This window comes from Rhinolophus ferrumequinum, chromosome 13 (genome assembly GCF_004115265.2).
Source record: "Rhinolophus ferrumequinum isolate MPI-CBG mRhiFer1 chromosome 13, mRhiFer1_v1.p, whole genome shotgun sequence".
NCBI lineage: Eukaryota > Metazoa > Chordata > Mammalia > Chiroptera > Rhinolophidae > Rhinolophus > Rhinolophus ferrumequinum.
Window position 1 is genome coordinate 64878862 of NC_046296.1, and position 26005 is coordinate 64904866.

Consider the following 26005-nt stretch of genomic DNA (forward strand, 5'->3'; position numbering starts at 1 on the left):
ATTAAAGTCGATAAACTTACTAACTTATTAAACTTAAGTATTTTTTAGATTACTGTTTATTTAAATACTAATATTCTTTATTTTCAAAGCAAATCTGTAGAACCAATTGCAATGTATAAAGTAGGTAAAGTTCAAGATTTTGTATAAATTATTAAGACTAGTGGTTTCAGGTTATTTATGGCAGTTCCAAGAGAAATTTTAAGTTAATATTAACAGTTCTAAGACTTAGCTTTACATTATCCAGAAGACTTAATGAACTTTATGTTGTATTAATGTAGATATTAAAGTCTAGTTAATACAAGATAATGTGATAACAATTATTGTCATATATGTGGTCACTTCATATTTGCCAATATTGATATTGCAATGAAGGTGTAAATGAAGTTGAATTCTAAGAATAAATAATTCTTTAAATAATTAATATATACTTTATATCAGCATAGTAAGCTCTTTCATTTGAAATTGTCAGAGTTTGGGCTATTTTCCTAATTAAACAATCTTGTAAGTAGTTTACCATATCTATAATCGTGATTACTATTTTTCAAAGAAGTAGGCTACCAAAGTGCATAACTAAGATTAGCCTTGCAGGTCATTTGATAGCAGTTTTCTTCCAGGATTCAGAATGCATCCAGGGTGGCTTGGGTCATCAGTGTTCAGCTGTCATCTAATTTGCCAAGCAATGGTCAGAAACAGAATAGCATCACTGCTACTTTTTGGCAGTCAGGAGTGTTTGTTTATATATGTGTTAATAAACCATCAAGTTTGGTTCTTTAATGTAAAGTTATTGTGTATCTTAGATTTTTAAGTAGAAACCTTTAAGAACTGAGAGATTTAGCCGAAAAGTAAGTCCATTTTCTTGAAGTAAAAAAATTTGTTTATAAGTATGGTGATTATTTTAAAATATTGTTTATAAGTATGATGATTAATATTACAAATACAGTGATCTTTTTATTGTAGATGAGAAAATTGTGAAAAAAATCAGAGGTCTACAGATGAAGGCCGAAGACTACGATGTGGTCAAAGTTATTGGAAGAGGTGCTTTTGGCGAAGTCCAGTTGGTAAGAGTTTTGTTCTTTTTATTATTATTATTTTTTGAAGATACAGTTTTGTGAAAGATTATCAATAGCCCCTGAGTCGACCTAATTTCTGTGCCCAGCTATGCCAGCATTAGCCTCCTGAGCTTGGTCCTTTCAGCCCGTCTCTGAGCCTTAGTGGCTTCATCTACGAAAGGCGGCAGTTCTGCTGTGAACACCAGGTCTCTTCTGGCTCTGAAACACTGAGATGTGGAATAAGGCCGACTCAGCTTCACACGCGATTTGCCTAGCAGTCACTATTCCACTAGAACTACCGTGTTTTTATTTAGTATGTTCAGAGTGTTTGCTTAATGAGCTGAGATTTATTTAGATATATGAGAAAGCCAAGGAAGACGTTTTAATAATGGAAAGTAAATATGAAATTTATCTCTGTAGGTCAAAGTGGTACCAACTGGAAATATTATAAATGTTTGCAATAAGTATTTCATTTGTAGTATTAAATGAGGAACTATAATATAATAATATTTTGATTTTCATCACCTGAGTATAAAACTCCTGTTTTTGTCTTTATAGTTAAATTGCAGTCAAATTCTGTTTTTCGTTCAACAGTGTTTTACTTTGTGATCATTGTGTACCGCATGGGTTTCTCTAGGAACAAGTGCTTAGGGACTAATGTTTGTCTTTCTCGTTTTCATTCCTTTTCTTTGATAGGTTTATTGAACTTGTAGATCAGGGCAGTGCAAGAGGTGGAATGTATGTCTATAATAGATTTGATAAAGTCTGACATACTTGAGGACTATATGGGGGAATGTCGGTGAATAAGCAGAGGGGTAGGCAGTTTTGTAATGATTTCATAACTATTCTCATGGGGCTGCTGAAGGCATGAATGGTACCTTGGACAGAGATCCCCAGGGACAGGTTCTAGGGTTCTCTCTCTCCTCTCTCATTAAACATTTTAGTAATAACTTCTATGGAGGCAGTGGTGGCATGCTGAATAATTTTGTAAATGAGTTGCAACTGAAATAGGATGATTTTAGATGATGAGCCAAAATCTAGAAGTCATCAATTGGGAAGATGATTGGCCAGATAAAAGTGAAATTTACCCAGAGTAATTAATGACCTGTACTTGGATGCAAAGAACTCAAGCAATAGATTGCTTAATAATAGTTTTAAATTGAAGAACAGTTGTCCTTGAATGTAAACCTGGCAAGATTTATTGGTGATGAGGCTTCCCAAAATAGTAAAGAAGGTTTGGATTGTTTTAATGCAGTTTCTAAGTTTCTCTTTTTATACTGGAAAGAAGCGTGTTACCATAGTTAGTTGGTACAAGAGTTACGTTTCTACGCCATGTTTCTGGTCACAAAAAAACATCACCAAACTTCTAAATAGAGACCCAAAACACTTCTAATATTAAATATCAAAATAAATGTGAGCTGTACATCTATTTAAGAAAAATTAATTAAAACAAGTAAGATAATTTATTTTCCAACCCCCTTATTCCAGTCCAGGGTTGAGGTTGCCCAGGGCCTCTCCCGGCAGTTCAGGGCACAAGGTAGGACCCCGCCCTGGACAGCATGCCCTTCCGTCGCAGGGCACACTCACACACTCACCCGCCCTCACTCACACTGGGACAGTTTACACAAGCCCGTTAACCTAATGTGCACATCTCTGGGATGGGGAGGAAGCCAGAGTATCCAGAGCAAACCCACATGGGCATGAGGAAAACGTGCAAACGCCACACAGACAGTGGCTCTGGTAGAATTGATCTTTTTTTTTTTCCTCATCAGTATTACAACAAACCGGGGGTGGCTGGTTAGCTCAGTTGGTTGGAGCGTGGTTCTGGTAGCACCAAGGTTGCCGGTTCGACCCTTGCATGGGCCACTGTGAGCTGCGCCCTCCTTAAAAAAAGAAAAAAAGAAAAAAAAATTACAACAAACTGACATTGAACGAAACATTATTGAAGGTCCTGCTGTAGTTCCCAAAGGCTAGACTCTTATTTCTTTGATATGCATTCCCTCCCAAAGTGAGCTCATGCATTCCTGTGACTTTAGATACAATTTATATAATGCCAAGTCTCAGATTTATAGCTATTGCTCAGAACTTTGTACCTTGCTCTTCAAACTCATCCACGATGACTTATTTGACATCTCCATTAAGATGTGCCGTGGACGTCTAAACCATGTGAAATTAGGATGTCCGATTCCCTCTCTAACTTCACTTTTCCTCCACAGATCTGTTCGTCCTCTTATCCTCCCCATCTTAATAAATGGCTCCAGCATCAACCCAGTTGTTCAAGTCAAAAACTAAGTGTCATTAATCATTTCTCTTTTCCTCATTACTTAAGCTTAATTTTTCATTAAGTCTTACTTGTAATATTTCTCCGGTCTCTACTTTTTTTGGTATTCCCTGCCATCACCTTTATCCAAGATTCCCTTTCATTCCTAGTCAGGTGTGACCATCTCCTTTTGTGTTCTGCTTTGTTTTCCACTTCTGCTAACAGTGATTCACCGTTGTACTATTGATTTTAGATTAGGAAGTACTGATGGAGAAAATATCAAGACCATTATTAAATCTTCTGCAAATTCATGCTATCCAAGTTCAGCTGGACTTGCTTTTCTGTTTGGTAGACTCTTCCCCATCTTCTTCTTCTGTTTTTGTTTTTTAAGAATTGTGTATATATATATATATATATATATATATATTTTTTTTTTTTTTAATTAAATAAATTAGCGCCGGTTAGCGCAGCTCACAGTGGCCCATGCCGGGATCAAACCGGCTACCTTGGTGTTATCAGCACCGCGCTCTAACCAACTGAGCTAACGGGCCACCCCTTCCCCATACTTCTTATCCTTCTATTTTCATGTACCACTCCTATCCCCTTTCCTGGTATCGGTATAATAGAATCAACTGTGGGGTTTTGTAACATACACGTTTTGTTTTATTCTGTTTTCTTTATTTGCCCTCCTGTCTATATTGAGATATATAAAGAATGGGAAGTAGAGATCTGATCTGCCTAATACAAACTGCTTCCAAATTGGTGCTTCTAAATACATTCATTATATCTCCGTAGCACTTAATGGCTCCCTTGCCTACTAAGTGAATCATGAAGTCTTCATCCTGGCTTTCCAGGCCCTCTTCTAAGAAGTCATCAATTTTATCTTTTTAACCCTTATTTTCCATTATGCTGCTCTACCTGGGCAGGCTGCTAATTTCAGAGCATGGTCTTTGTTACCTGTTTCTTCAGTCATGTTGTTTCACTCTCTCTCTTTCAGTGCTCATTGTAAAAGAAAACTTTCCTGATTCCTTTTACTCTCCTTTCTATCCTTTATCTGAGTGTGATTTCTCCTCTGCATCTTTGAATTATGCATTTCTCGACAATGTGGGTTTGAATTGCACAGGTCCTCTTATACTAGGATTTTTCAGTTGACCAGTGTGTGTAGCCAGATATGTCTATGATTGGATTTTTCTTGCCGTTTTATATCCTGCATTGAACAGAACCTGAAATGTAAAACATTTTCATTGAAGTCAATTGAGTGTGATTTTTCTTGATCCGTGGGCTCAGGTGCTTCCTGGGGATTCAGTGTGCTGAAGTGGTGGGGTACAGGTTCTCTCAGTGACACGACTCAAAGCAGATGAGGATCTTGTTCTTTTTTCCCCCCATTGGCTTGATTTTAATTTAATTAGTTTTAAACTAACCTTTTAAAGTGGAATCAACTGGAAGAAAAGAGTGCAGGGGAAATGATTTTCTAACATTTGTCATGTAAACTCGACAAATGTTTATTCCTTTTTTGGAATAAAACAGGCTCTTTGCTTGTTACAAGGCTGTTTCTGAGTTGCAAAAATTATCTTGCTCCCTCCATGTTTTTGTAATTCCTGTATTTCTCCATTCAGTCTTGGCTGTCACAGCCAGACCAGACAGGAAGCGCAAGGGCACTCTTTTCTTGCATCTTTAGTGGAAACCTTAGCAGCACACAATAACTGATCCACGTCTGTCAAATGGATGCATTGGATCTTTCTATGAAAATTATCTATTGTTTTGATATTAAAAATAAATTTGAAAGCCTCAAATGGGCCATTTTGTTTAGACTTATTTTCAAAAGTTTTTGTCTACAAATGTTTCAGGAGAAACATTTTAGGATTTTCCAAGCATGTTTGTAGCTACACTTAGGAATGTTTCATCTAGTTAGTTTTTTTCCAAAGAAACACATATTAGCTGTAGAAAATACAAATAAACAAATATAAGAAAATAAAAATCACCAAAAATTCTATCAGCTGAGATGGAATTAACCCTTATTGTTATTTTTTTTGGTCTCTCTTTCTATAGATAGGTAGATAGATAGATAGATAGATACAGAGATATAGAAATATACAGAGATATAATCAATTAGGTGGTGTTTTTGCACTCGTTCACTTAATTTTAAACTTAGAGATGAGGAATATAACAAATCTTTTCTCTAGTAAATGGAAACGTTGGAATAGGAGCAATGTTTCTGTCCTTCAGGTTCTCAGAGACTAGTGACTTTAGGGGAAACACATGTGAAGCTTCATAATAGAAGGAACTGAGTTCCATTTGTCTGTAGTGGAGTTAGCTAACATGTTCACCGAATGTGTTCTGCGTGCTAAGTATTTATATTCATTATCTTATTTTATCTTGGCAACAATTCTGTGAGGTTCTTATGGAGGTGAAGTCACTGAAATTTAGAGGGTTTAAGTAAATTGGCCACATACATAGTTCATAAATATCTAGGACGTTTGCCCAGATTTGTTTACATCTTACATCCATGCTTTAAGCAGTACTCTGTACAGCGTGATAATGAATAGCTACTATATCTGACTGTTTATCCATCCTTGTTGAATAGAAGAGAAGGAGCTAGAGAACAAAGGGGAATGTATAGAGATGCTGACGGAGATTACAATGGAACCAGAAAGACATCTTCAGAAAGACATCTTCAGAAGACATATCAGTGGACACCAGCTTTCCTAAAGTAGTAGTGCTTTATTGTAGGACTTGGTAATGCTAGTGCTAATGAATGCCAAAGGTATGAGGTGCACATTTGGCATCAGTGCAACTATTGCCTCTTAGTGTTTGTTCTGTAGATCAAGTCAGAGCTTTAAACTGGTGGTTCCTGTTATGAGTCACTGAAGTGTCCCTGTCACAGTAGTTTCAATGAAATTCAGGCCTCGGTAACAACATCATCTACCAACGTCGTCTTTATTTATTAAAAGTTTTGTTAGGTAGAGCTATGGCTTTGAGGAGTTTGTTGCATGGACAGTTCAGGGTTGTGCCAATCGCTAGGCATCTCCACCAGTGAAAGTTTGTGTTCTGTTCCTAAAGGAGCTTATGAAGCAGACATATACACAACTAACTGGAATATTAGAGTACAGTAAGTACTGTGGAAGCTCAGAAAGGCAGACAGTTTTGCATAAAGAATCACCAAAACGAAAGTCAACAAGCACTTTTTCATATTTAGAAAACCATCGTATGCCTATTTGTGTAACATTTTGTTTATTAGAATGATTGGCCTTTTCCTTCTAGGTTTGTTTTTGTTAGTTTTGTTAATTCATTTGTAAACAATTAAACATATAAACACAATATTTAACTTTTTTCTACCAGCTGACAAATATCTTAATTTCTGTTCATAGCTGTGCTTTACACAGCTGTTCTTAAAGCTTTCATGATCTGAGTCAAGCCTAAAGGATATTATGCTATAAATTAATTGACTCTTAATGTTATATGGATTGTTTTTTCTAATGGAGTTAGGAAACACTCAAAATCTAATTTGTTAGAATAAGTGAAAGTTTGGAAAGTGGCATAAATAAAGAAGGGGGGATACCATAACAACCTCTTTTTTAGCTAAATCTAACATCTTTTGACTGCTTTTCTTCTTGATGATGAGTCATGTTTTCCTTTTTGCCTTTCCAGTAATTTTAAAATTATACGCTGGTTCTTGCGGGTGGTCACAGAGACTCTGGATTTTGTTAGTTTTCTTTAATGAGTGTTGATTTTTATTCTAAAATCTGGTCACCCTTGTGCAGGCTCAGTTTTATACTTTCTAAGTGTAGATATGTGAAAAGACCAAGTTATTTTTCCAAGTCCTTGTAACTGGCAGGACTGCACCTCCCAACTCTGCTCCCCTTTTGCTCTTTTAGGGCATTGTATTATTAGGCTTTGTTAGGGAGTGCTAAAGTAGGCCTTGCTTTAGAGCGTTGTTCTTTCTCCTAAGCTCTGTCACCTGTGTGCCCAGAAAATTAGCGAGGTTTCTAGTTATCTAGAAAGATAGAAGGATGATGTAACAAAACCACAAAAATTCCTTGATATCTACATTTATTAGGTTCTCATGTTCAGATAGTGAGGGATAATTGTACATGTCTTAAAAGTTTCTCATTTAACAATCTTATTCTTAAAATTGGTTAGCTTAATTAACATGAGGGAGTGAAGCTTTGTGAATTCAGCTTTATCTTTATTAGACGAAATTAGATAGTTGTATTTTGAACCTAACATTTAAAGGAGTGGTATACTTCATGAAATATGTAGACTATTGAGAATTTTCTCCTGTTTCTTTCATTAAAAATGTTACATTTCTTATTAGTTAGCTAAGGATCATTTTGTTTTGTAACTAAAATATTTTAATAATAGTGTTGTGGTATGATCTGTTTTCACTTTCTCTCATAAAATTAAAGCATTAATCATTTTTGTGTTTTAAAAATCAACAGGTTCGTCATAAGGCAACACAGAAAGTTTATGCTATGAAGCTTCTTAGTAAGTTTGAAATGATAAAAAGATCAGATTCTGCTTTTTTCTGGGAAGAAAGAGACATTATGGCCTTTGCCAACAGCCCCTGGGTGGTTCAGGTAAGCACGCTGACTTTTGAAGGTTTTTATCCCTTTTTCATAAGTGCTTATTATTCATAAGAATTGATTTTGTGTGCTAAAAGTCCTATATCTCCTTTACTTAGTGACAGTGCAGTAATTTTTAGTAAGATTGGATTCAATACATTTGTTTAATGTTCCTAAATAGTACATATCCTGTTTCCCCGAAAATAAAACCTAGCCAGACAATCAGCTCTAATATGTCTTTTGGAGCAAAAATTAACATAAGACCTGGTCTTTATTTTACTATAAGACCAGGTACAATATAATATAATACAATATAATATAATATAATATAATATAATATAATATAATATAATATTTTATAATATAATATAATATAATACCGGGTCTTATATTAATTTTTGCTCCAAAAGACGCATTAGAACTGATTGTCCTGCCAGGTCTTATTTTCAGGGAAACATGGTATATCATCTAGACATTGGCGTGTGGAAGCAAGTATTACCTACAACTTTTTCTTTTTTAATTCCTTTAAAAAGAATTGGATTTGTTAAAAGTATACCATTATTTCCTGCCTACTCTTACTCATGATTTACATAGTAGTAACAAGCTAGTATGTTACGCTTAATTATATCTTCTTAGGCTCCTCTTAGCTATGACAGTTCTCAGACTTCCCTTGTTTTTGATGACCTGTACAGCTCAGAGGAATACTGGCCAGTTATACTATAGGATGTGTATGCTCTTCTGTTGGAATTGTTCTGATGTTTTTCTCATGATTTAGCCTAGCGTTATGGGATTCTGAGAGAAAGACTACAGAGATAAAATGCCATTTTAATGATACCACATCAAGTCTTTTTGTTGTCGTTCTGCAGTGTCTCATTTTGTATAGTTCTTGGGTTATGTCGTTAAGCACTGATCTATTCTTCTATAGTGTCCAATCTAACTTTAATCCTATCCCATCTGGCTTTTTTCGTTCAGCAAAGTTGTTTTGAGATTTATCCATGATGCAATATATCAATAATAGTTTATTCCTTCTTATTGCAGAATAGTATTCCATTGTATGGATATTGACAGTTTATCCACGCATCTGTTCATGGGCATTTGGGTGTTTCCAAGTTTTTCTCTTGTGAATAAAGCTTCATTATTATTTGCAGATCAACTTGTACAATTCAGTGATTTTTTTTACAAAAGTTACAGTTGTGCACAAATAACTACAATCTGATTTTGGAACATTTCCACCATCCCCAAATGATCACTTGTACCCATTTATAGTCGTTTGCCATTTTCCTCCCAGACCCAGGCAACCACCGATGTGCTTCCTGTCTCTATAGATTTGCCTTTTCTGGACATTTCAGATAAATGGAATCACACAATATGCTGTCTTTTGGATCTGGACTCTTTCCCTTAGTATACTGTTTTGAAGTTTGTGCGTATTGTAGCATGTATTGTATTTCATTTCTTTTTAATGCTGAATAGTAGTATTCCATTGTATGGTATGGTATAATAAAGAATATATTCGGTCTTTGTCCCCAGTTCTTAGCACAGAGCTTTTAAAAGCTCTTGGATTTCCTGAGTGATAGCAGCGTCTTTGTTATACTAATGAGGCAACTCCTGGTGGCCTTTCGATGGCTTTGAGATGGGGACTGATCACCAGAAAGAACAAGCACATGATTAGAGGATTGGGACTTTCAGCTGCCTGAACTCCAAGGAGAAGGGAGCTGGAGATTGAGTTTAATCACGTGGCCAATGATTTAACTAACGATGCCTATGGAATGAGACCCTAATTAAAACTCTGGACGTTGACACACTCAGTGGAGCTTCCTGATTGGTGAACACATTGATGTGCAGAGTGTGATGCACCCTGATTTCACAGGGAGAGGAGAGGGCACAGAAGCTCTGTTCCCACCCAGACCGTGCCTATGTAATAAAGCTGTGATATACACACACACACACACACACACACACACACATTCACACCCACGCACACACTGAGGTCTGAGAAGGAGGCTGGAAAAACTATTGGAAGAAATAATACCCCCAATTTCCCCAAATTTGATGAAATCTGTAAACCCATAGACCTAAAAAGCTTAATCAAGCAAATGAAACAACTAATTAAAACACTATGGTACTGGTGGCAAGAATATACAAATAAAACTAATGGAATAGAAAACCCCAATATAGACTCATGCGTATGTGGACAATTTTGTTGTTTCTTGAATTGCTTTGTGTTTCAAATGTTGATTTTTGATTTTGCTCTATCTTTTCCCCTCTTTGTGGAAACCTTCTTTCTCTGCATTGCTTGCTTCCAGGAGGGGCGGGAGATTAGTTGGGTGGAATGTACAGATACATTTCCTTCTGAATTTGTGATTTCTCTGTCTCTTCTGGGGGTCAGACACTAGCCTGGTGTCTTATTTCTGGTCGAATGCCACTGCTTTACTCTGGGGGCAGGTTACACTGCCACTTGCTGCTTTTTATGAGCAAGACAACAGGGGACGGGGAGAGGAGAAGAACCTGTTCCAAATGTCCTACCAACTGCTCACTCATCCAGCTGTTGGCACTTAGTCCCTCTGTTTGTAGCCATTGAATATGGTACCTTTTAGGTGTTTCTAAACTGATCCTACCACCTCAGGTCTCTTCTTTTTGAGTTATGTGCAATAACTTGTATTTCGTTCTGAATTCTGTCATTCTTTCACCCTTTATGTTCCTCATTCTTATTCTCTTGTAAAATATTTCTATTTATATAGATTCCTGTATTTTCCAAGAGGGAAAATGACTCATTTATGCATATTTTGTTAGTAAGCATGAAGAAGATACCCATATCAAAGTTTTGTCTCGTAACTGTTTCCCCCGTAACGATGTCCAAATCTAAAATCAAAGATTTCATAAAGTTCATCTTGGTTTTGGATATAAAATAATTTGTCTTTTTCAGTAATAATAACAGGTTTTGGTTTTTGTTCTGTTTATGGTTTTGGTTTTCCTTCTTTTCTGTTAAATTTTTTTTTCTTCCTGTTTTGTTTTCCAGCTCTTTTGTGCCTTTCAAGATGATAAGTATCTGTATATGGTAATGGAATACATGCCTGGTGGAGACCTTGTAAACCTTATGAGTAACTATGATGTGCCTGAAAAATGGGCCAAATTTTATACTGCTGAAGTTGTTCTCGCTCTGGATGCCATACACTCCATGGGTTTAATTCATAGAGATGTGAAGCCTGACAACATGCTTTTGGATAAACATGGACATCTAAAATTAGCAGATTTTGGCACATGTATGAAGATGGATGAAGTAAGTAATAAGCACGTAAAAAAAATGGTAGTTTCTTGAGAAACAAAAATAAACACTTCAAATCTGGACTTTATAGTTTTCAACAAAGATAAATTTAGTTTTGCTAACTATGTAATCACAAACGAGGCAATAAAATATCTTGATCATTGCATTTCCTTTGCTAATCATTTATCTAGCTGTAGAATACTTTATTAGTAGATTTGGTGAATCCAAGGACACAGAATATAAATTAAGGTAGATGGGTATTTCCATCACTATTATTTCTGTATTTTTCCTTTAAAAAAGAAGTAAGGCAAGAAGCTTATGTTACCACCTCCTACCAACCTATCTGCACCAGTCACATGGAGGAGTAAGTGTGGGGACATCACCTGTGGTGCTTTACCTATTGAATAGTTCATGCTATGATCCACAGATTCAGTAGCATTAACCTCATAGGTAATTATGATGTTATTATTTTCATTACAAAATTTCTATCTCTTATCTTTTTTTCTGTAAGTATACTGTAATTTCCTGGTAGTAATTCCTGATTGGGAGGGGTAATGTTTTATTTCCTCTGTATTCATTCTCCTGTTGGATCTAGAGGATGGCTTGCATATCTCTATCAGACTTTCTAAATGGTGATGTATATTGAGAGCAAACTGAATATCATCTTTTTGATGGCTTTTATAACCTTCCAGTATGCTTATATACCGTGTTTCCCCGGAAATAAGACCTAGCCGGACCTTCAGCTCTAATGCGTCTTTTGGAGCAAAAATTAATATGAGACCCGGTCTTATTTTACTATAGTATAAGACCGGGTCTTATATAAGACCAGGTATAATATAATGTAATGTAATGTAATATAATATAATACCAGGTCTTATATAATATAAGACCGGGTCTTACATTAATTTTTGCTCCAAAAGACACATTAGAGCTGATTGTCCGGCTATGTCTTATTTTCGGGGAAACAGGGTAGCTAATCTTTTTTCTTGTTAATTACATTATCAACACAATAATTTTGAATTAAGCTGATTTTCTTTTCTCTTTACCTCTTAACTTTACTTATTCATGCCTCCTGTGTCACTTACTTTTGTTGATTGTCTTATCTTCATCAGCGATCCATATTTTTCCAAGCTCAGCTCTAATTTTACCCCATCTAGAAAGTTCTCCCTGATAATTCGAACCTAACTGATCACTCTTCTAATGTCATAATGTCCTTAGTTAGAATTTATGCTATACTTCTGGGCCACTTTTGTCTTATCTAGGTTTGTATGCCCTGTGTACCCAGCTAAAGCTTAACATCCCTTTACTTTTTTTCCCCCCTTTGCTTCTTTAATGTTCTTCATAGAGTTTGTTACTATGTTTGTGTTCTGCATATATTGTCAGTGTTTAGTAGATGGAGTATTTGATTGTCATACTATATTATATAAACACCAAAGCTCCCTCTTGTGGTGTTTATTATAGTGTGACATGATTAACAGTGAAAATTATATTTAATGAAAATAAAGTATGAAATTATTCTCTAATAGAATGCTAAACTTTTTTATGTTGTATATAATGAATGATGTTTCTGCTCTGCACTTATATCCTTAAGTGTATTCTGATTTTAATTAAACCAAAAACCGTTGGCGGCGGTGCAGAGAGAAATAAATCCCACTACCTGTTTTCAGAGTGGGTAAAAGTCGTTAAGAAAAGAAAGATACGGAGTGTGAGAGTATGAGGAACAGGACAGAGTATGGTATTTACAAAATAATTTTACAAGCATGTAAGTGAATACCAAATTCAGCTATTTAAATAGCTTAAATTGTCTCTTTACAAGGCAAAACGAAATATGGTTTATATAATTTTGTTTATTTTTTTTTAATTCAGGTACATACAGTTAATTATACTCCTTTGTTAACAGCTTATTGTCATTAGTGTTCTACACAAAGGCCTCATCTTGTTTTTATTTTGTTATCCTGCATTCAGTTTCTGTCTTGTTCTGTCCCTAATGCACAGCCACTGTAATGTATTTACTAAAAGCTCTTGCAGACTATAAGTATAGTATACGTGTGTATAAATAGTATAATGGTATGGGTACCATTTTGTTTACTTTTTTCACTCAATGTTTTGTATCTATTCCCGATATATGTAAATTAGCACACTGCTTCTTATTCCATAGTATCTGTCTATCTATCTGATTTATTATTCCCCCTTGTGTTGGTCACATCCAGCTCCCTGCTACCAGCGGTAGTATTATGTTGAACATCTTCATACATGCCCCATGTGTATTCTGACAAGGGTTTCCACTAAACAAAAACCTGGAAGTGAGACTGCTGTATCAGGATACATAAATAAAGTGTTGTCTGATCTCCAGAATGGCTGCAAATGTCCAGACTTCTTGCTGGCAGTGCATGAGAGACCCTGCCTCCCCATGTCCTCACTCATCCTTCCTATATTATTTACTCTCTAAATCTGACCAGTTCCCGTGGTATAAAGTAGTGTTTTTCAAAAATCATATTTATTTTATAACTAATGATGTCAAATCTTTGTTCTTATACTTGTCAGTCCTTGCTCTTTTGTGAATTACCTGTGTTGTATATCTTTTGACCTTTTCAAAATGGCTTCCTGTTAATGTGCCAGGATTTCTTATGTAATCTAGACAGTGAGTGCACAAATATTGCTGGTACCGTCTTCTAGTCTGCTACCTATCTGTGTCTTTTTTGTTTGAACTGAAATCCTTAATTTTGATGTAATCAAATGTTAATTCTAAATACTGAAATTTCAAAATGTTTGCTTTACCCCAAATCTCCATTCCTCAAGTAATATTAATAATTACAACAACTAGTATAATGTTGAAGAACAAAGGAGTCTTTTTATTGAAAATTAGTACATAGAATTTAGTTTTGTTATGTTAGTTATTAATGCAAATAGTGTTACTGCAAGTTCCAGTTTCATCACTTTGTCTTTGATTGTTGTTACAGTCTCAAAGCCTTTGGAAACTTTCATAGTTTCATTCTCATTCATCTAGATGTCTATAGAAAGGATCAGCAAAGTAGAGCACAGGGCCACATCTGGCCTGTGCCTGGTTTTATACAACTTCTCTGCCATAAATGGTTTTCCATTTTTTAAAGATTGCTTAAAAAAGAAAAGGCAGATATGCAATTGAGACCCATGTCGCCCACAAAGCCTAAATATTTACTATCTGGCCCTTTAACGAAAAGTTTGCCAACTCTTTATACTGTAGATGGAGATGCTTGAATTGCTTTTTAACTCTTCTAGCTTCATATAAAACATTGTGTCATGGATAAAGCAAAACTAAAATACAATATAAAATTATAACCTATAAGGACTAAAATAATTTGTTACTATCACAATTAAGAGTAATGATATCTCATTAAGTTCTATCGTTGATAAATTATGGATTGCACAATTTTCTGGTGCTGTCACTCTTTCTCCCTGAAAAAAAAGTATCTGGATGTGACTGAAAGTCACAGTGTAGTATATTTATATCTAGATGTCTCAGTGAGAGCCGAGAAGTACTGTTATTTAAAGTTCTTGCATTAATTACATAAGTTGAGTTCCCTGTTTGCCTGTTAGGCATTTTATAGCAACCGCTACCACCTTTTCAGGCATATTTTATGTTAGTATTTTAAATTACCTGAAAACAGTATAAGATTTTACCCATTCGTATTCTAGTGTATACCATTTGATTAATTTGAGGCTATGAGTTTTTAAAAGCTAATTGGTAAAATTTTAATATTCTTGACCCTTCTACAGTGACATCAATTTTTAAAATATAGACATTTCTATTAAAATATAGAATATTTCTATATTCATGTTTCTGCAAAATTATACATTTAAAAGACCAGGTTTACAGGAGCAACGGGGACAGGCCATTTAAAAGCTGTGCAGCTTTGTAACCAGAGCCCTAATGAAAATAATAATTGGTACCCAAGAAGAGAACTAGAATAATAAGCAGCTTTGTGTGCCTGTGGGCACTGTACAATGGAAATGGGGTTCTAAACCAGTTGGGCTATTTTTTTAGATAGAACACAAAAGAAGCAGGACCTTCCATTACCCAAGAATGCTACAAGGCAAGGGATATGCCTCTCTGAGAAAGGAACCCCTGGTGCAAGTGCTCATTTTTCATTATTGAAATGAACTAAATAGGCTCTTGCCTGTGTAGCAATCAGACTGAGGCTTTTAATGCTTCTGATAATTAAGAATTCTGTTTACAATTTTTCTTTTACACTGTCACAGGAAACATTCTGAATAGTTTCTTAGACCAACTCTAAGATTTGTGATAGACCAATTTTGTGTTTCTAGTAGTAAATCTCTCAATTTATGATGTTTTGTCAGTTACAAAACACTAGCAAATACACACTTAATGTAATTCATGTAAAATAAAGTACTTTCGAGGAAGCTTTTAAAAATGCTTACACGTTTGTTTATGTTGCTCTGTAGCTTAAGTAGATTTTTGTCACCTGAGTAAAGTTCAAACTTCTTAGCTTGTCATATAAAGCCACTTATGATAATATGATCCCTGCCTACTTTTTCACCCTCATTCTCTATCATTCGACCTTTTGTTTTGTACCTTATGGTACAGAGGTCTTAAATTACGTAGTAGTTCGTTTCATACCAGGCCATTTCATGATTCCTGGCCTTCATATATGCTGTTATTGAGTACAGTCTTCTTGGCCGATTCCTACTCATACTTTGAAACTCAGTCCAAAGTTTGCTTATTTTATGGAGGCTCTTTAGGTTGGTTCCTATGTCCTTCCAAAAAGACATGCCATTGTTTTGGAGCATTTTCTTATTTTTTGACATAAGATGTTTGAAGACTTGTCTTCTATTTTCTCTGTCCCAACCTTGGAATCAGCCTCTTCTCCAAGAAGCTCTGATTTATTCATGAATGGTATTTAGAAACCAGTATTTGGGTGCTAGATATGCTTATTCTCCTGGAGTGTCATTACTTCTAAGCCCTCGCAATGGACACATGTATATTATATACACTATACGTATTAATCCACATGCACAAGCATGTTCATATTTAATTTTGTATTTGTGTATATAGTATATTAAAAATGATGAGTTCACACTGATACTTCTGATTCTAGTTCTACACCACAGGGTTCATTCTAATCTCCCTCCTTTATTTTTTTGGACAGTGAGAAACCTGGCTCTCATTATGTACAATATCTAATATTGGGCAGGTAAAGGAAATGAAGGGCATTTAAATTAATCTGCAAAATCTTTGCGAGTTTCGGCTGATGTTTATCATGGCAGAGTATGAAGACCCTTTTATATCTTCAATTTACAAGTCAGACAACTATAATCCAACAAAGGTTCCTCTACTCAACACACAAACATCCCTGAGAGATCCATGCATCAGTACATCGGAAGGTGGGCGGATTAGGGGGGGTGAGAAAGTAAGGGGTATATAGGGAAGGTGGATCTGTACGCAGATGCACAGATAAAGAGATTAAACAGCATGCTACTGAACAACTGTTAGGTCAGTGAAGAAATAAAAAAAAATTAAAAGATACATAGAGACAAATGAAAATGAAAATGCAACATACCACAATTTTGGGGATGCAGCAAAACAGTATCAAGAGGGAAGTTTGTAGCAATGCAAGCCTACTCAAGAAACAGGAAAAATCTCAAACAATATAACATTACACCTTAAGGAACTAGAAAAAGAAGAACAAATGAAGTCCAAAGTCATGGAAAACCAAAACAGACCAATCACTCGTAAGAAACTTGAAATAGTAATCAAAAACCTCCCACAAAACAAAAGGCCAGTACCAGATGCCTTCACTGGTGAATTCTACCACACGTTCAAAGAGGATTTAATGTCTATCCTTCTCTCCATTTTCCAAAAAATTGAAGAGGAGGAATGTTTCTCCAATTCATTTTACAAGGGCAACATTACCCTGATAATCGATAGCAGTTAAGGACATCACAAAAAAAGAAAATTACAGGCCAATGTCTCAGATGAACATAGATGTAAAATTCTTCAACAAAACACTAGCAAATCGAATACAGTAATACATTAAAAGATCATCTACCACAATCAAGTGGGATTCATCCCAGGGATACAAGGATAGTTCAGCATCTGCAAATCAATCAGTGTGATACACCACATTAACAAAAGATAAAATAATATGATCATCTCAATAGATGCAGAAAAAGCATTTGATAAGATACAACATCCATTTATGATAACAACTTTAATAAAATGTGTGTAGAAGGAAAGTACCTCAACATAATAAAGGCCACAGATGACAGACCCTTAGCTAATACCGTACGCAACAGTGAAAAATTGAAAGGTTTTCCTCTAAGATCAGGAACAAGATAAGGGTGACTATTCTTACAACAGTTATTCAACATAGTACTGGGAGTCCTAATCAGAGCAATTAGGCAAGAAAAAGAAATAAAGGGCATCCAAATTGGAAAGGAAAGGAAGAAGTAAAACTGTCACTATTTGCAGATAACATGACAATATATAGAAAACCCTAAAGACTCCAGCAAAAAAAACTATTAGAAACAATAAAGTTGCAGGATACAAAGTCAGTATATAAAAATCTGTTCTGTTTCTATATACCAACAACAAAATATCAGAAAGAAATAAAACAGTCCCATTTAGATTTGAAACAAAAAGAATAAAATGCTTAATAAATTTAGGGTGAAGGATCTCTACACTTAAAACTACAAGACACTGTTGAAAGAAACTGAAGAAGACACAGAGAAATGGAAGGATAATCTGTGTTTATGCATTGGAAGAATTAACATTGTTAAAATGTCCATATTGCCTAAAACAATTACAGATTCAATGTAATCCCTAGCAAAATTCCAATGGCATTTTTCACAGAAATAGAAGCAAAAATCCTCAAATTTGTATGGAACCATAAAAGACCCTGAATTGCTAAAGCAATCCTGAGGGAAAAAGAACAAAGCCGGAGGTATCATACTCTGACTTCAAACTATACTACAAAGCTATAGTAATCAAAACAGTTTGGCATTGGTAGAAAAAAAGACCAATGGAACAGAATTGAGAGTCCAGAAATAAACCCACATATATGGGCAACTAATTTTCGACAGAGGAGGCGAGAATATACAATGAAGAAAGTCTCTTCAGTATACGGTGTCGGGAAAGCTGGACAGTCATATGCAAAGGAAGGAAACTAAACCACTATCTTACACCATATACAAGAATTAACTCAAATGAATTAAAGACTTGAATGTAAGACCTGAAACAGTAAAATACATAGAAGAAAACATAGGCATTAAGCTTCTGGACATTGATCTCAGAAATGTTTATGTGAATTTGACTCCAAATGCAAGGGAAGCAAAAACAAAAACAAATGGAATTACGTCAAACTCAAAAACTTCTGCACAACAAAAGAAAATGATGAAACAGAGGCAACCAACTGAATGGCAGAAGATTTTTGCAAATGATACCTATGTTATGGGACTAATATCCAAATATATAAAGAACTCATACAACTCAACAACAACAAAACAATCCGATTAAAAAATGGCAGAGGACCTGAAGAGATACTTTTCCAAGGAAGACATACAGATGGCCAACAGGCAAAGATGTTTAATTAATATCACTAGTTTTTAGGGAAATGCAAATTAAAACCACCATGAGATATCACACCACACCTGTGTTAATGGCTGTTGTCAGAAAGACAAGAAATAACAAGAGTTGAAGAGGATTTGGAGAAAAGGGAACCCTCCTACACTGTTGATGAATATAAATTGGTGCAGCCACTATAGAAAAAGAGTATGGAGGCTCCTTTAAAAATTAAGACTGGAACTACCTTCTGATCCAGCAATTCCTCTTCTCGGTAATTATCCCCAAAATATGAAAACACTAATTTGTAAAGATATGTGCCCCTATGTTCACTGCAACATTATTTCTAATAGCCAAGACATGGAAACAACCTAAGTGTCCATTGACAGATGATTGAGTAAAGACAATAGGGTATATATACATATACAATGGAATACTACTCAGCCATAAAAAAGATGAGATATTGCCATTTGAGACAACAGGGATGCATCTTGATAGTATTATGCTAAGTGAAATAAGAAAGATGGAAAAGGACAAAAGTTGCATGATTTCATGGGTATTGATTTGCATGGAATTCCATAGAAAAGCTACCACCTTTTCCTTTTTTTCATTGATGAAAAAGGGTTGGAAAGTTATCTTTGATCTCCCATAATCTAGACATTTTTATGCATTTCATAATGTGTTTGTCCTCTGTCCTCCCAAAGCCATATCAGCGGTGAAGTTCTGTTGGTAGCAGTTTATAGCCACTTATATGTAATAATAAATGAATTTGTTGCATTTATGTGTGCGTTTTACACACATCTCTTTTTCTTTATCTCTTCTATTTACCCAGACAGGTATGGTGCATTGTGACACAGCAGTTGGAACTCCTGATTATATATCACCTGAGGTTCTAAAATCGCAAGGGGGTGATGGTTACTATGGACGAGAATGTGATTGGTGGTCTGTGGGTGTTTTCCTTTTTGAGATGCTGGTGGGTAAGTAACTATTTTAACTTGTTCTTTTCTCAAAACCCATTTCATAACATTAGTTCTAAGTCAAGAATTTGAGAATATAAGGAAATTAATTTTATGTGTTCTAGGAAAAAATGGGATTTCTGAAAACTTTGAATTAGTAGAGTCTGATATGACAGATTGTTACTTGCAAAATTAAAACCAAGCCTCACACTGGCAAATTGATTGAGTAGAATATGAAAGGAATTGAAAGTATACTGCCAGGAAATATCCCTCCAGTAAACCTTTTTGTATTAGGTAAATACTAAAACAAGATGCAAGTTTGCAGCTACAATGATCTCCATTCTAAGATTTTTTTGATCAATAGCACTTGATGTGAATATTTTAAATATAAAGCTGTTAATACTTGTTCTAATAATATAATAGAGAACTGAAAGTACTTTTTAGTTTGCTTATATAGTTATGCAATTGATGTTTGTTAACCGTATTTCTATGTATATATTTGGTTTGTAATTCCAGTAAAATAAATCATGAATATAGTTATTGATGATTTGACTATCAAAATAAATATGTTTTATAATATTTCAGTTTCAGGAAACACAGAGGCAAATTTAATAATTTCTTTTACTTTGACCAAGTCAAAATTTTAAAGGCTTAAGTGTTTCAAAACTTTTTTTACATCATAGATTTCATTCTTAAGATTTCCCATTAATAAGTACTAGGGACACAAAAATATCTTCTGCTAAGGAAGCCAATGACTGAATCGTCTGGCTGGGGGAAGTGGGGGGATAGAGCCAAATCTACTTTCTGAGGCAAGTGTGGTAAGGCTAATAATAACATTATACAAAATGACGTTAGAGTTGGAGATATATTTTTAGAAATTGGAGAATTAATTTTGTAGAAGATGACCCTAAAAGAAACTGGAAATAAAAAATCTGTACGATACTTGAGTATGGTTATTGCTAAACAAAAAAAATCAGAACACTTTGGTAATTCCCAAGTTGAAGTAATAAGTATGGAACTTTTTTGTGGTAGAAATTGCCTTTTCTTGCTCACCATCCTGTGTGTGTAGCGTTGATCTTGCTGTGCGTAGTCTCACGTCATAGTGTGACCTGCTTTGTTTCAGATCTTTGTCTTCGTAGTGGATCTCTTTGTATTCAGCATATGTTTCCAGGTAGCTGTCCATTCTCCCCACCTCCGGCCTGATCTGATGATGCATTAGGTGTTTCTCATCGTCTTTTGGAAGTAAAATATATTCTATCATGTGCCTTGACTCTCACAGGAATTTAGAAAATAATGTACTTTGCGGGAAGTCACATGGCTCATTTGAAGAGACCATTTAAATTCCTGCTACTGTTCTCAACTCTGAGAGCTGAATTTTATGAGTTTGTATGGCACTGATTTGCAGTATTCTGAGTCTACTTTGGTGTTTGCTCAGGCTGGTTGGCACGGGACTTCATTTAAAGGACTCTGCTACAGTTAAAAATGGCCCTAGGAAAATCTTGAATTCAAAACTTTCCCCTGCCCTCCCTTTGAAAGCAAATACAAATTACCTACCTGTCTACACTTTTGAAGTTTTGGAATGGCTGATCGGGGAAGGCTTTTTGTACTGGGACGACCATGTTGAGGCGAACTAGCAGGGTCTTTAACCCCGTCTGTGGTTCGAATGAGTGCTGGCCAAAATGATGCCGCAACTTTTTCTGTCTGTACACTAGTTTCAGTGCCTTAACATCGCAGTCATTAGTCAGCAGGGACACTCCATTTCTGCCGTGTTCAACTCTAACTATGTGTCACTTCAGGCAAAGCACATGCCATCCATCCCTGCTGACTTCCCCATATGTAAAATAACAGGGCGGGTCTAACTCTCAGGGAGGCGCGGTCCAGTCGGTCATGAGGAAATGGTTTATCTCTGTGCTGTCCAGTGTGGTGGGCCCTGGCCACTTCGAGCACTTTAATGTGGCCAGTGTGACTAAGGAACTGAATTTTTCATTTTGTTTAATTGTAATTAATTTAACTTTACATTGCCACACGTGGCGACTGTATTGAATAACACAGCTCCAGACAGTAATCTCGAAAGGCTAATCCATGATCCAGCTCAAGCTTTAGAGGACTCCGACTGATCTGACCTCACTTAGTAATCTTTTTCTTTAAATATTTTCCTTTCCCATTATAAAAACGACAACAACAGAAGTCTAGAGTTAGCACAGATTTTATTTTGCTCCTAAGGGTTGATGGTTCATTGGTGTGGTTAAAATTTAAATATATTTTTAGTGTGTGGCTGCTTGTTTTGACTGAGACTTCTGGCCCATAGCCTTTCATTCTTCCATGCATGTGACACATTTAGACTTAACATTTTAAAATATTAGATGAAAAGTATTTAATTTGCATTCTATATGACATTCAATGTCTTCTTTCTTGGAATTTTAGGGGATACTCCATTTTATGCAGATTCACTTGTAGGAACATACAGCAAAATTATGGATCATAAAAATTCACTGTGTTTCCCTGAAGATGCAGAAATTTCTAAACACGCGAAGAATCTCATCTGTGCCTTCCTAACAGATAGGTAATGTACATTGACTTTCTGTGTAGCAATGATACCTTTAGCTTTTAAATTTGTAGCAATGAACGCATACCTAATTCCTATTTACATATGAAATCAATCTCTCGCTTTCTCCAAATTGCATTTAAGTCTGGGTTAGCCTCTTTTTACTGCTAAGCCTGGGGTTGGGTTAGTCTTGTCATTTTGTGTGTACAGCCCAGTTGTAATCTAAATCTAACCTTAACCCTCGTGTCTAAAACGAAAAAAAATAGAACTTGGTAAAATAACACATTAAAGAGAAGCAAAACTTTTGTATTATTCACATTTTCTTTTAGGTGACTAAGCCGTGTTACTCTTGATTATACAACTTTTGAGAGAAGAGCATTTTGTGCAGATAGATACTCAACTGGTTATAATTTTTAAAAAGCTATACTTGTGTTTGACTTGGGAGTGCCTCCTTTCTAACCCATTTTTATTTGCATTTGAATATGAGCAAGTCTGTCCTGGAAATTCTATATTTTAAAACAAAATAGATGAACAACATCAGGAGAACCTGCCTCAAAAAGAGAAGCTAAGTTTGGAAGCTCAGCAGAGTTTCTTCCTTGGTCTCTCTATTCAGTTCTTTTCTGTTTTCCCATTTTATATTTGGGACAGAAGTCATCCTATCAAAGGACCAACACATAAAAGAGGTTGCTTGCTCCACAGTCCAAACTTTACTCACTAACTTAGTGATCTTAGGGAAATCATTTTACATTTTTGGGAAATCATTTTATTCATCCATAAAATGATAGGATCTGATTAGATGATGATGCCGGGCATTTGTAGCTCTGAAATGCATGATTCCTTAGCACGCCTTAGTATTTGTTAGCTAGTTGCTGTTACAAGCAATCCTGCAATGACTATCCTCATGCAATCACCTTTGCATACTTTTTGTACGTTAAAATCTTAAAGGTAGAATTCTAGGATACACATTTTAAAATTAGGTGATGTTGCAAAATTCACCCACAGAGAAGTCACGTCAGGGATTATTTTCATTAACAATAACTGTTCACCTCATTCTCATCAAGCTAAACATTACGAATTTTTTCTTTTTCTATCTGAAGAAAGATAAATTATTTTTATTTTTCCTCATTAGAGAGGTTCATCATTTTTTTATGTTTATCAATTATTTGTGGAATAGAACTTTAAGACTTGTTAATTATATTATTAATGCATAATCCAGGCTAATAAACTCAAAGCAAATCCTGTACAATGTTTTGATGGGGATGACCATAATTTGTGCTGAAAGGTAAAATAAAATAGGATATGTTAATGAATGATTGGAGGTGGAGAAGATTTTTTTTTAAAGGAATTTTGCTTAATATGTAATACATTTTTTTTTTTTAATTTATTGGGGAATATTGGGGAACAGTGTGTTTTTCAGGGCCCATCAGCTCCAAGTCCAGTCACCGTTTTCAATCTTAGTTGCAGGGGGCGCAGCCCACCATTCCATGCGGGAATTGAACCGGCTCACGCTCTAACCAACTGAGCCATCCGCCGCCCCTCCAGAAGCTCAGCAGTAGCTTGTCGTCTTCGATCTAGTTGTGGAGGGCGCAGCTCACTGGCCCGTGTGGGAATCGAACCGGCAATCCTGTTATTCAGAGCTTGTGCTCTAACCAACTGAGCCACCCTGCTGCCCTGAGAAGATATTTTTAAAAGAACTTAATGCCATCAGTGTGGCTAGGAGTGTTTCCCTCTAAAGTTTACAGGTTTTCCTGTTTATATTAAGCATAACTCCAGGGCATATAAAAAAAAAACAAATGCTTTTTATTTCCATACTACCTTCATTGAAGACTTAAAGGGGCAGAGAATGAAATTACTAGCCAACATTTTTCTTATATTCAGAATGATAATTTTAATATATAAATGTAGAGATACAATTTATTGGAGTAAATATGGGTAGCTTCAAAAACATTGTGTGGTTTCTTTTTAAGAAGGGGATTTTTAAAATAATATTTTTATTAGAGAGGTTTTGGTAACTTTTCTGGGCCCAAAGTTAGATCATTGTCCATTTTACGTCCTGAAGTTGGTTATTCAGTTTTGGCACATTTTTTTATTTGAAAGTCTCATGTGTACTTTCTTCTGACACAAACTACAGATGGAAATGTTTTCCTTTCCATTGGGTTTACTATACACTGCAGTCTTTTTAATCCATCTAGAGAGATTATATATTATAAAATTGAACTTGCTTATTTTTGAGGAACATTTAAGCTAAAGCTTTTAAAAAAGATATCTCTAACTCATTTGTGATACTTATGTTGATCCTTATTGAGATTAGACTTCTTAATCTTGTCTTTTCATAACCTTACTTTTCATATAATCTTTAACTGCATTGTTTAGGGAGGTACGACTTGGGAGAAATGGAGTAGAAGAAATCAAACAACATCCTTTCTTTAAGAATGATCAATGGAATTGGGATAACATAAGAGAGAGTAAGTCAATACATTTAAATATTTCCATCCCACCACAGTTTAAATCCCATAAATTGATTCCTCTTTTGAATTAATAAGCATGTTTGATACACTTAATGCTAATTTTTAAATCGAGAGGTTTCATTTCAAATTTGTTCAGTGGCAATATTTATAACTAAATTAATATTACCTCAATATCTTAGCAAACTAAGCATACAATAAGGATGTATTTATTGGCAGTATTTCCCAATACTTTTATAATTAACATTATTGACTTCTTAATTTGTCAAGTTAGGTTTTATGGATCTCAATAATTTGTAGAAAGAAGGAAATACAATACTGTCATTCAAATATGTTTGAATTAATAAATCAGTAATTATTTATGGAGACCATACTCTGGTAAATACTAGGGTAAGCATAGTAATTCATTTTAACTTTATATTTGACATTATTTTAAGAATAAGAAATATTTCTACTTTAAAAATGTAGACAACTGAAGACTAAAGAATGTATGTGTAAGTTATTGCTGCTTGTAATTTTAAAGCTAGAGTAATAGCATGTTGCTTTCTTTGTTTAATTGATTTATCAATATTTAAAGCCAATCTAGTGTAGTAATAAAATGCTTACAAAATTTTAATTCTTTGAAATGTTAAAATGGAAAATGTGTTGCTAGAATTTTCTATAGTAAATCATAATATCTTGTCATTAATGAGTTATATATTACTAATGTACAGTGTGTTAATATAATATATTGTTAATAATATAAAACATAGTGGGGTAGTTTCTATATATTTTTGTTTTGATTATGAATGAAATAATTTATTTCTTTTAACAGCGGCAGCTCCAGTAGTACCTGAACTCAGCAGTGACATAGACAGCAGCAATTTTGATGACATTGAAGATGATAAAGGAGATGTAGAAACCTTCCCAATTCCTAAAGCTTTTGTGGGAAATCAGCTGCCTTTTATAGGATTTACCTACTACAGAGAAAATTTGTATGTTATTTGTTTGTTATATTTTTACTGTTTTCAGAGTCTAACTATAAAGAGTTGTCTTACTTCGAGACTCTGGATTATAGAAAATAAAGTGTTAATTTTTTTTAACTTTGAGTTTTTTAAAAAGGACTATCAAAAGAGTTATTTTTCACTTAATTTCATTATTTTATTTCTGAATGTTATATGATACTCGTTTACAAATCAATGCAAGGCAATGCTTTATATTCTTTTGGACTGTAGTGTAAGACCAAATACCTGCTTTTGAAGGAGCTTGTCAACTAACGAGGAATGTGAGAAAACTGTATAGTCATAACAAAGGTTAGAATGCGATATTTTTCTTAAGAAAGGTTTCAAAAAATTCTGAGGTGGTTTGG

General features: G+C 34.9%; 1 protein-coding gene and 1 non-coding gene across 5 annotated transcripts in view; one reads left to right on the plus strand and one right to left on the minus strand.

Annotated features, from left to right (window-relative positions):
- Window positions 1–26005, plus strand: part of ROCK2 (Rho associated coiled-coil containing protein kinase 2) — a 110554-nt gene that overhangs the window by 46683 nt on the left and 37866 nt on the right. For all 4 annotated transcript variants that reach the window (XM_033125605.1, XM_033125607.1, XM_033125608.1 and 1 more), the window contains exons 3-9: window positions 958–1058; window positions 7749–7886; window positions 10888–11148; window positions 19524–19668; window positions 22072–22210; window positions 24566–24657; window positions 25472–25631. In XM_033125605.1, the coding sequence (XP_032981496.1) occupies window positions 958–1058; window positions 7749–7886; window positions 10888–11148; window positions 19524–19668; window positions 22072–22210; window positions 24566–24657; window positions 25472–25631 (1036 nt within the window). The remainder of the gene's footprint in view (window positions 1–957; window positions 1059–7748; window positions 7887–10887; window positions 11149–19523; window positions 19669–22071; window positions 22211–24565; window positions 24658–25471; window positions 25632–26005) is intronic.
- Window positions 3787–3860, minus strand: TRNAI-GAU (transfer RNA isoleucine (anticodon GAU)). Its single transcript has one exon. It is a non-coding gene; the product is annotated as a tRNA-Ile (tRNA).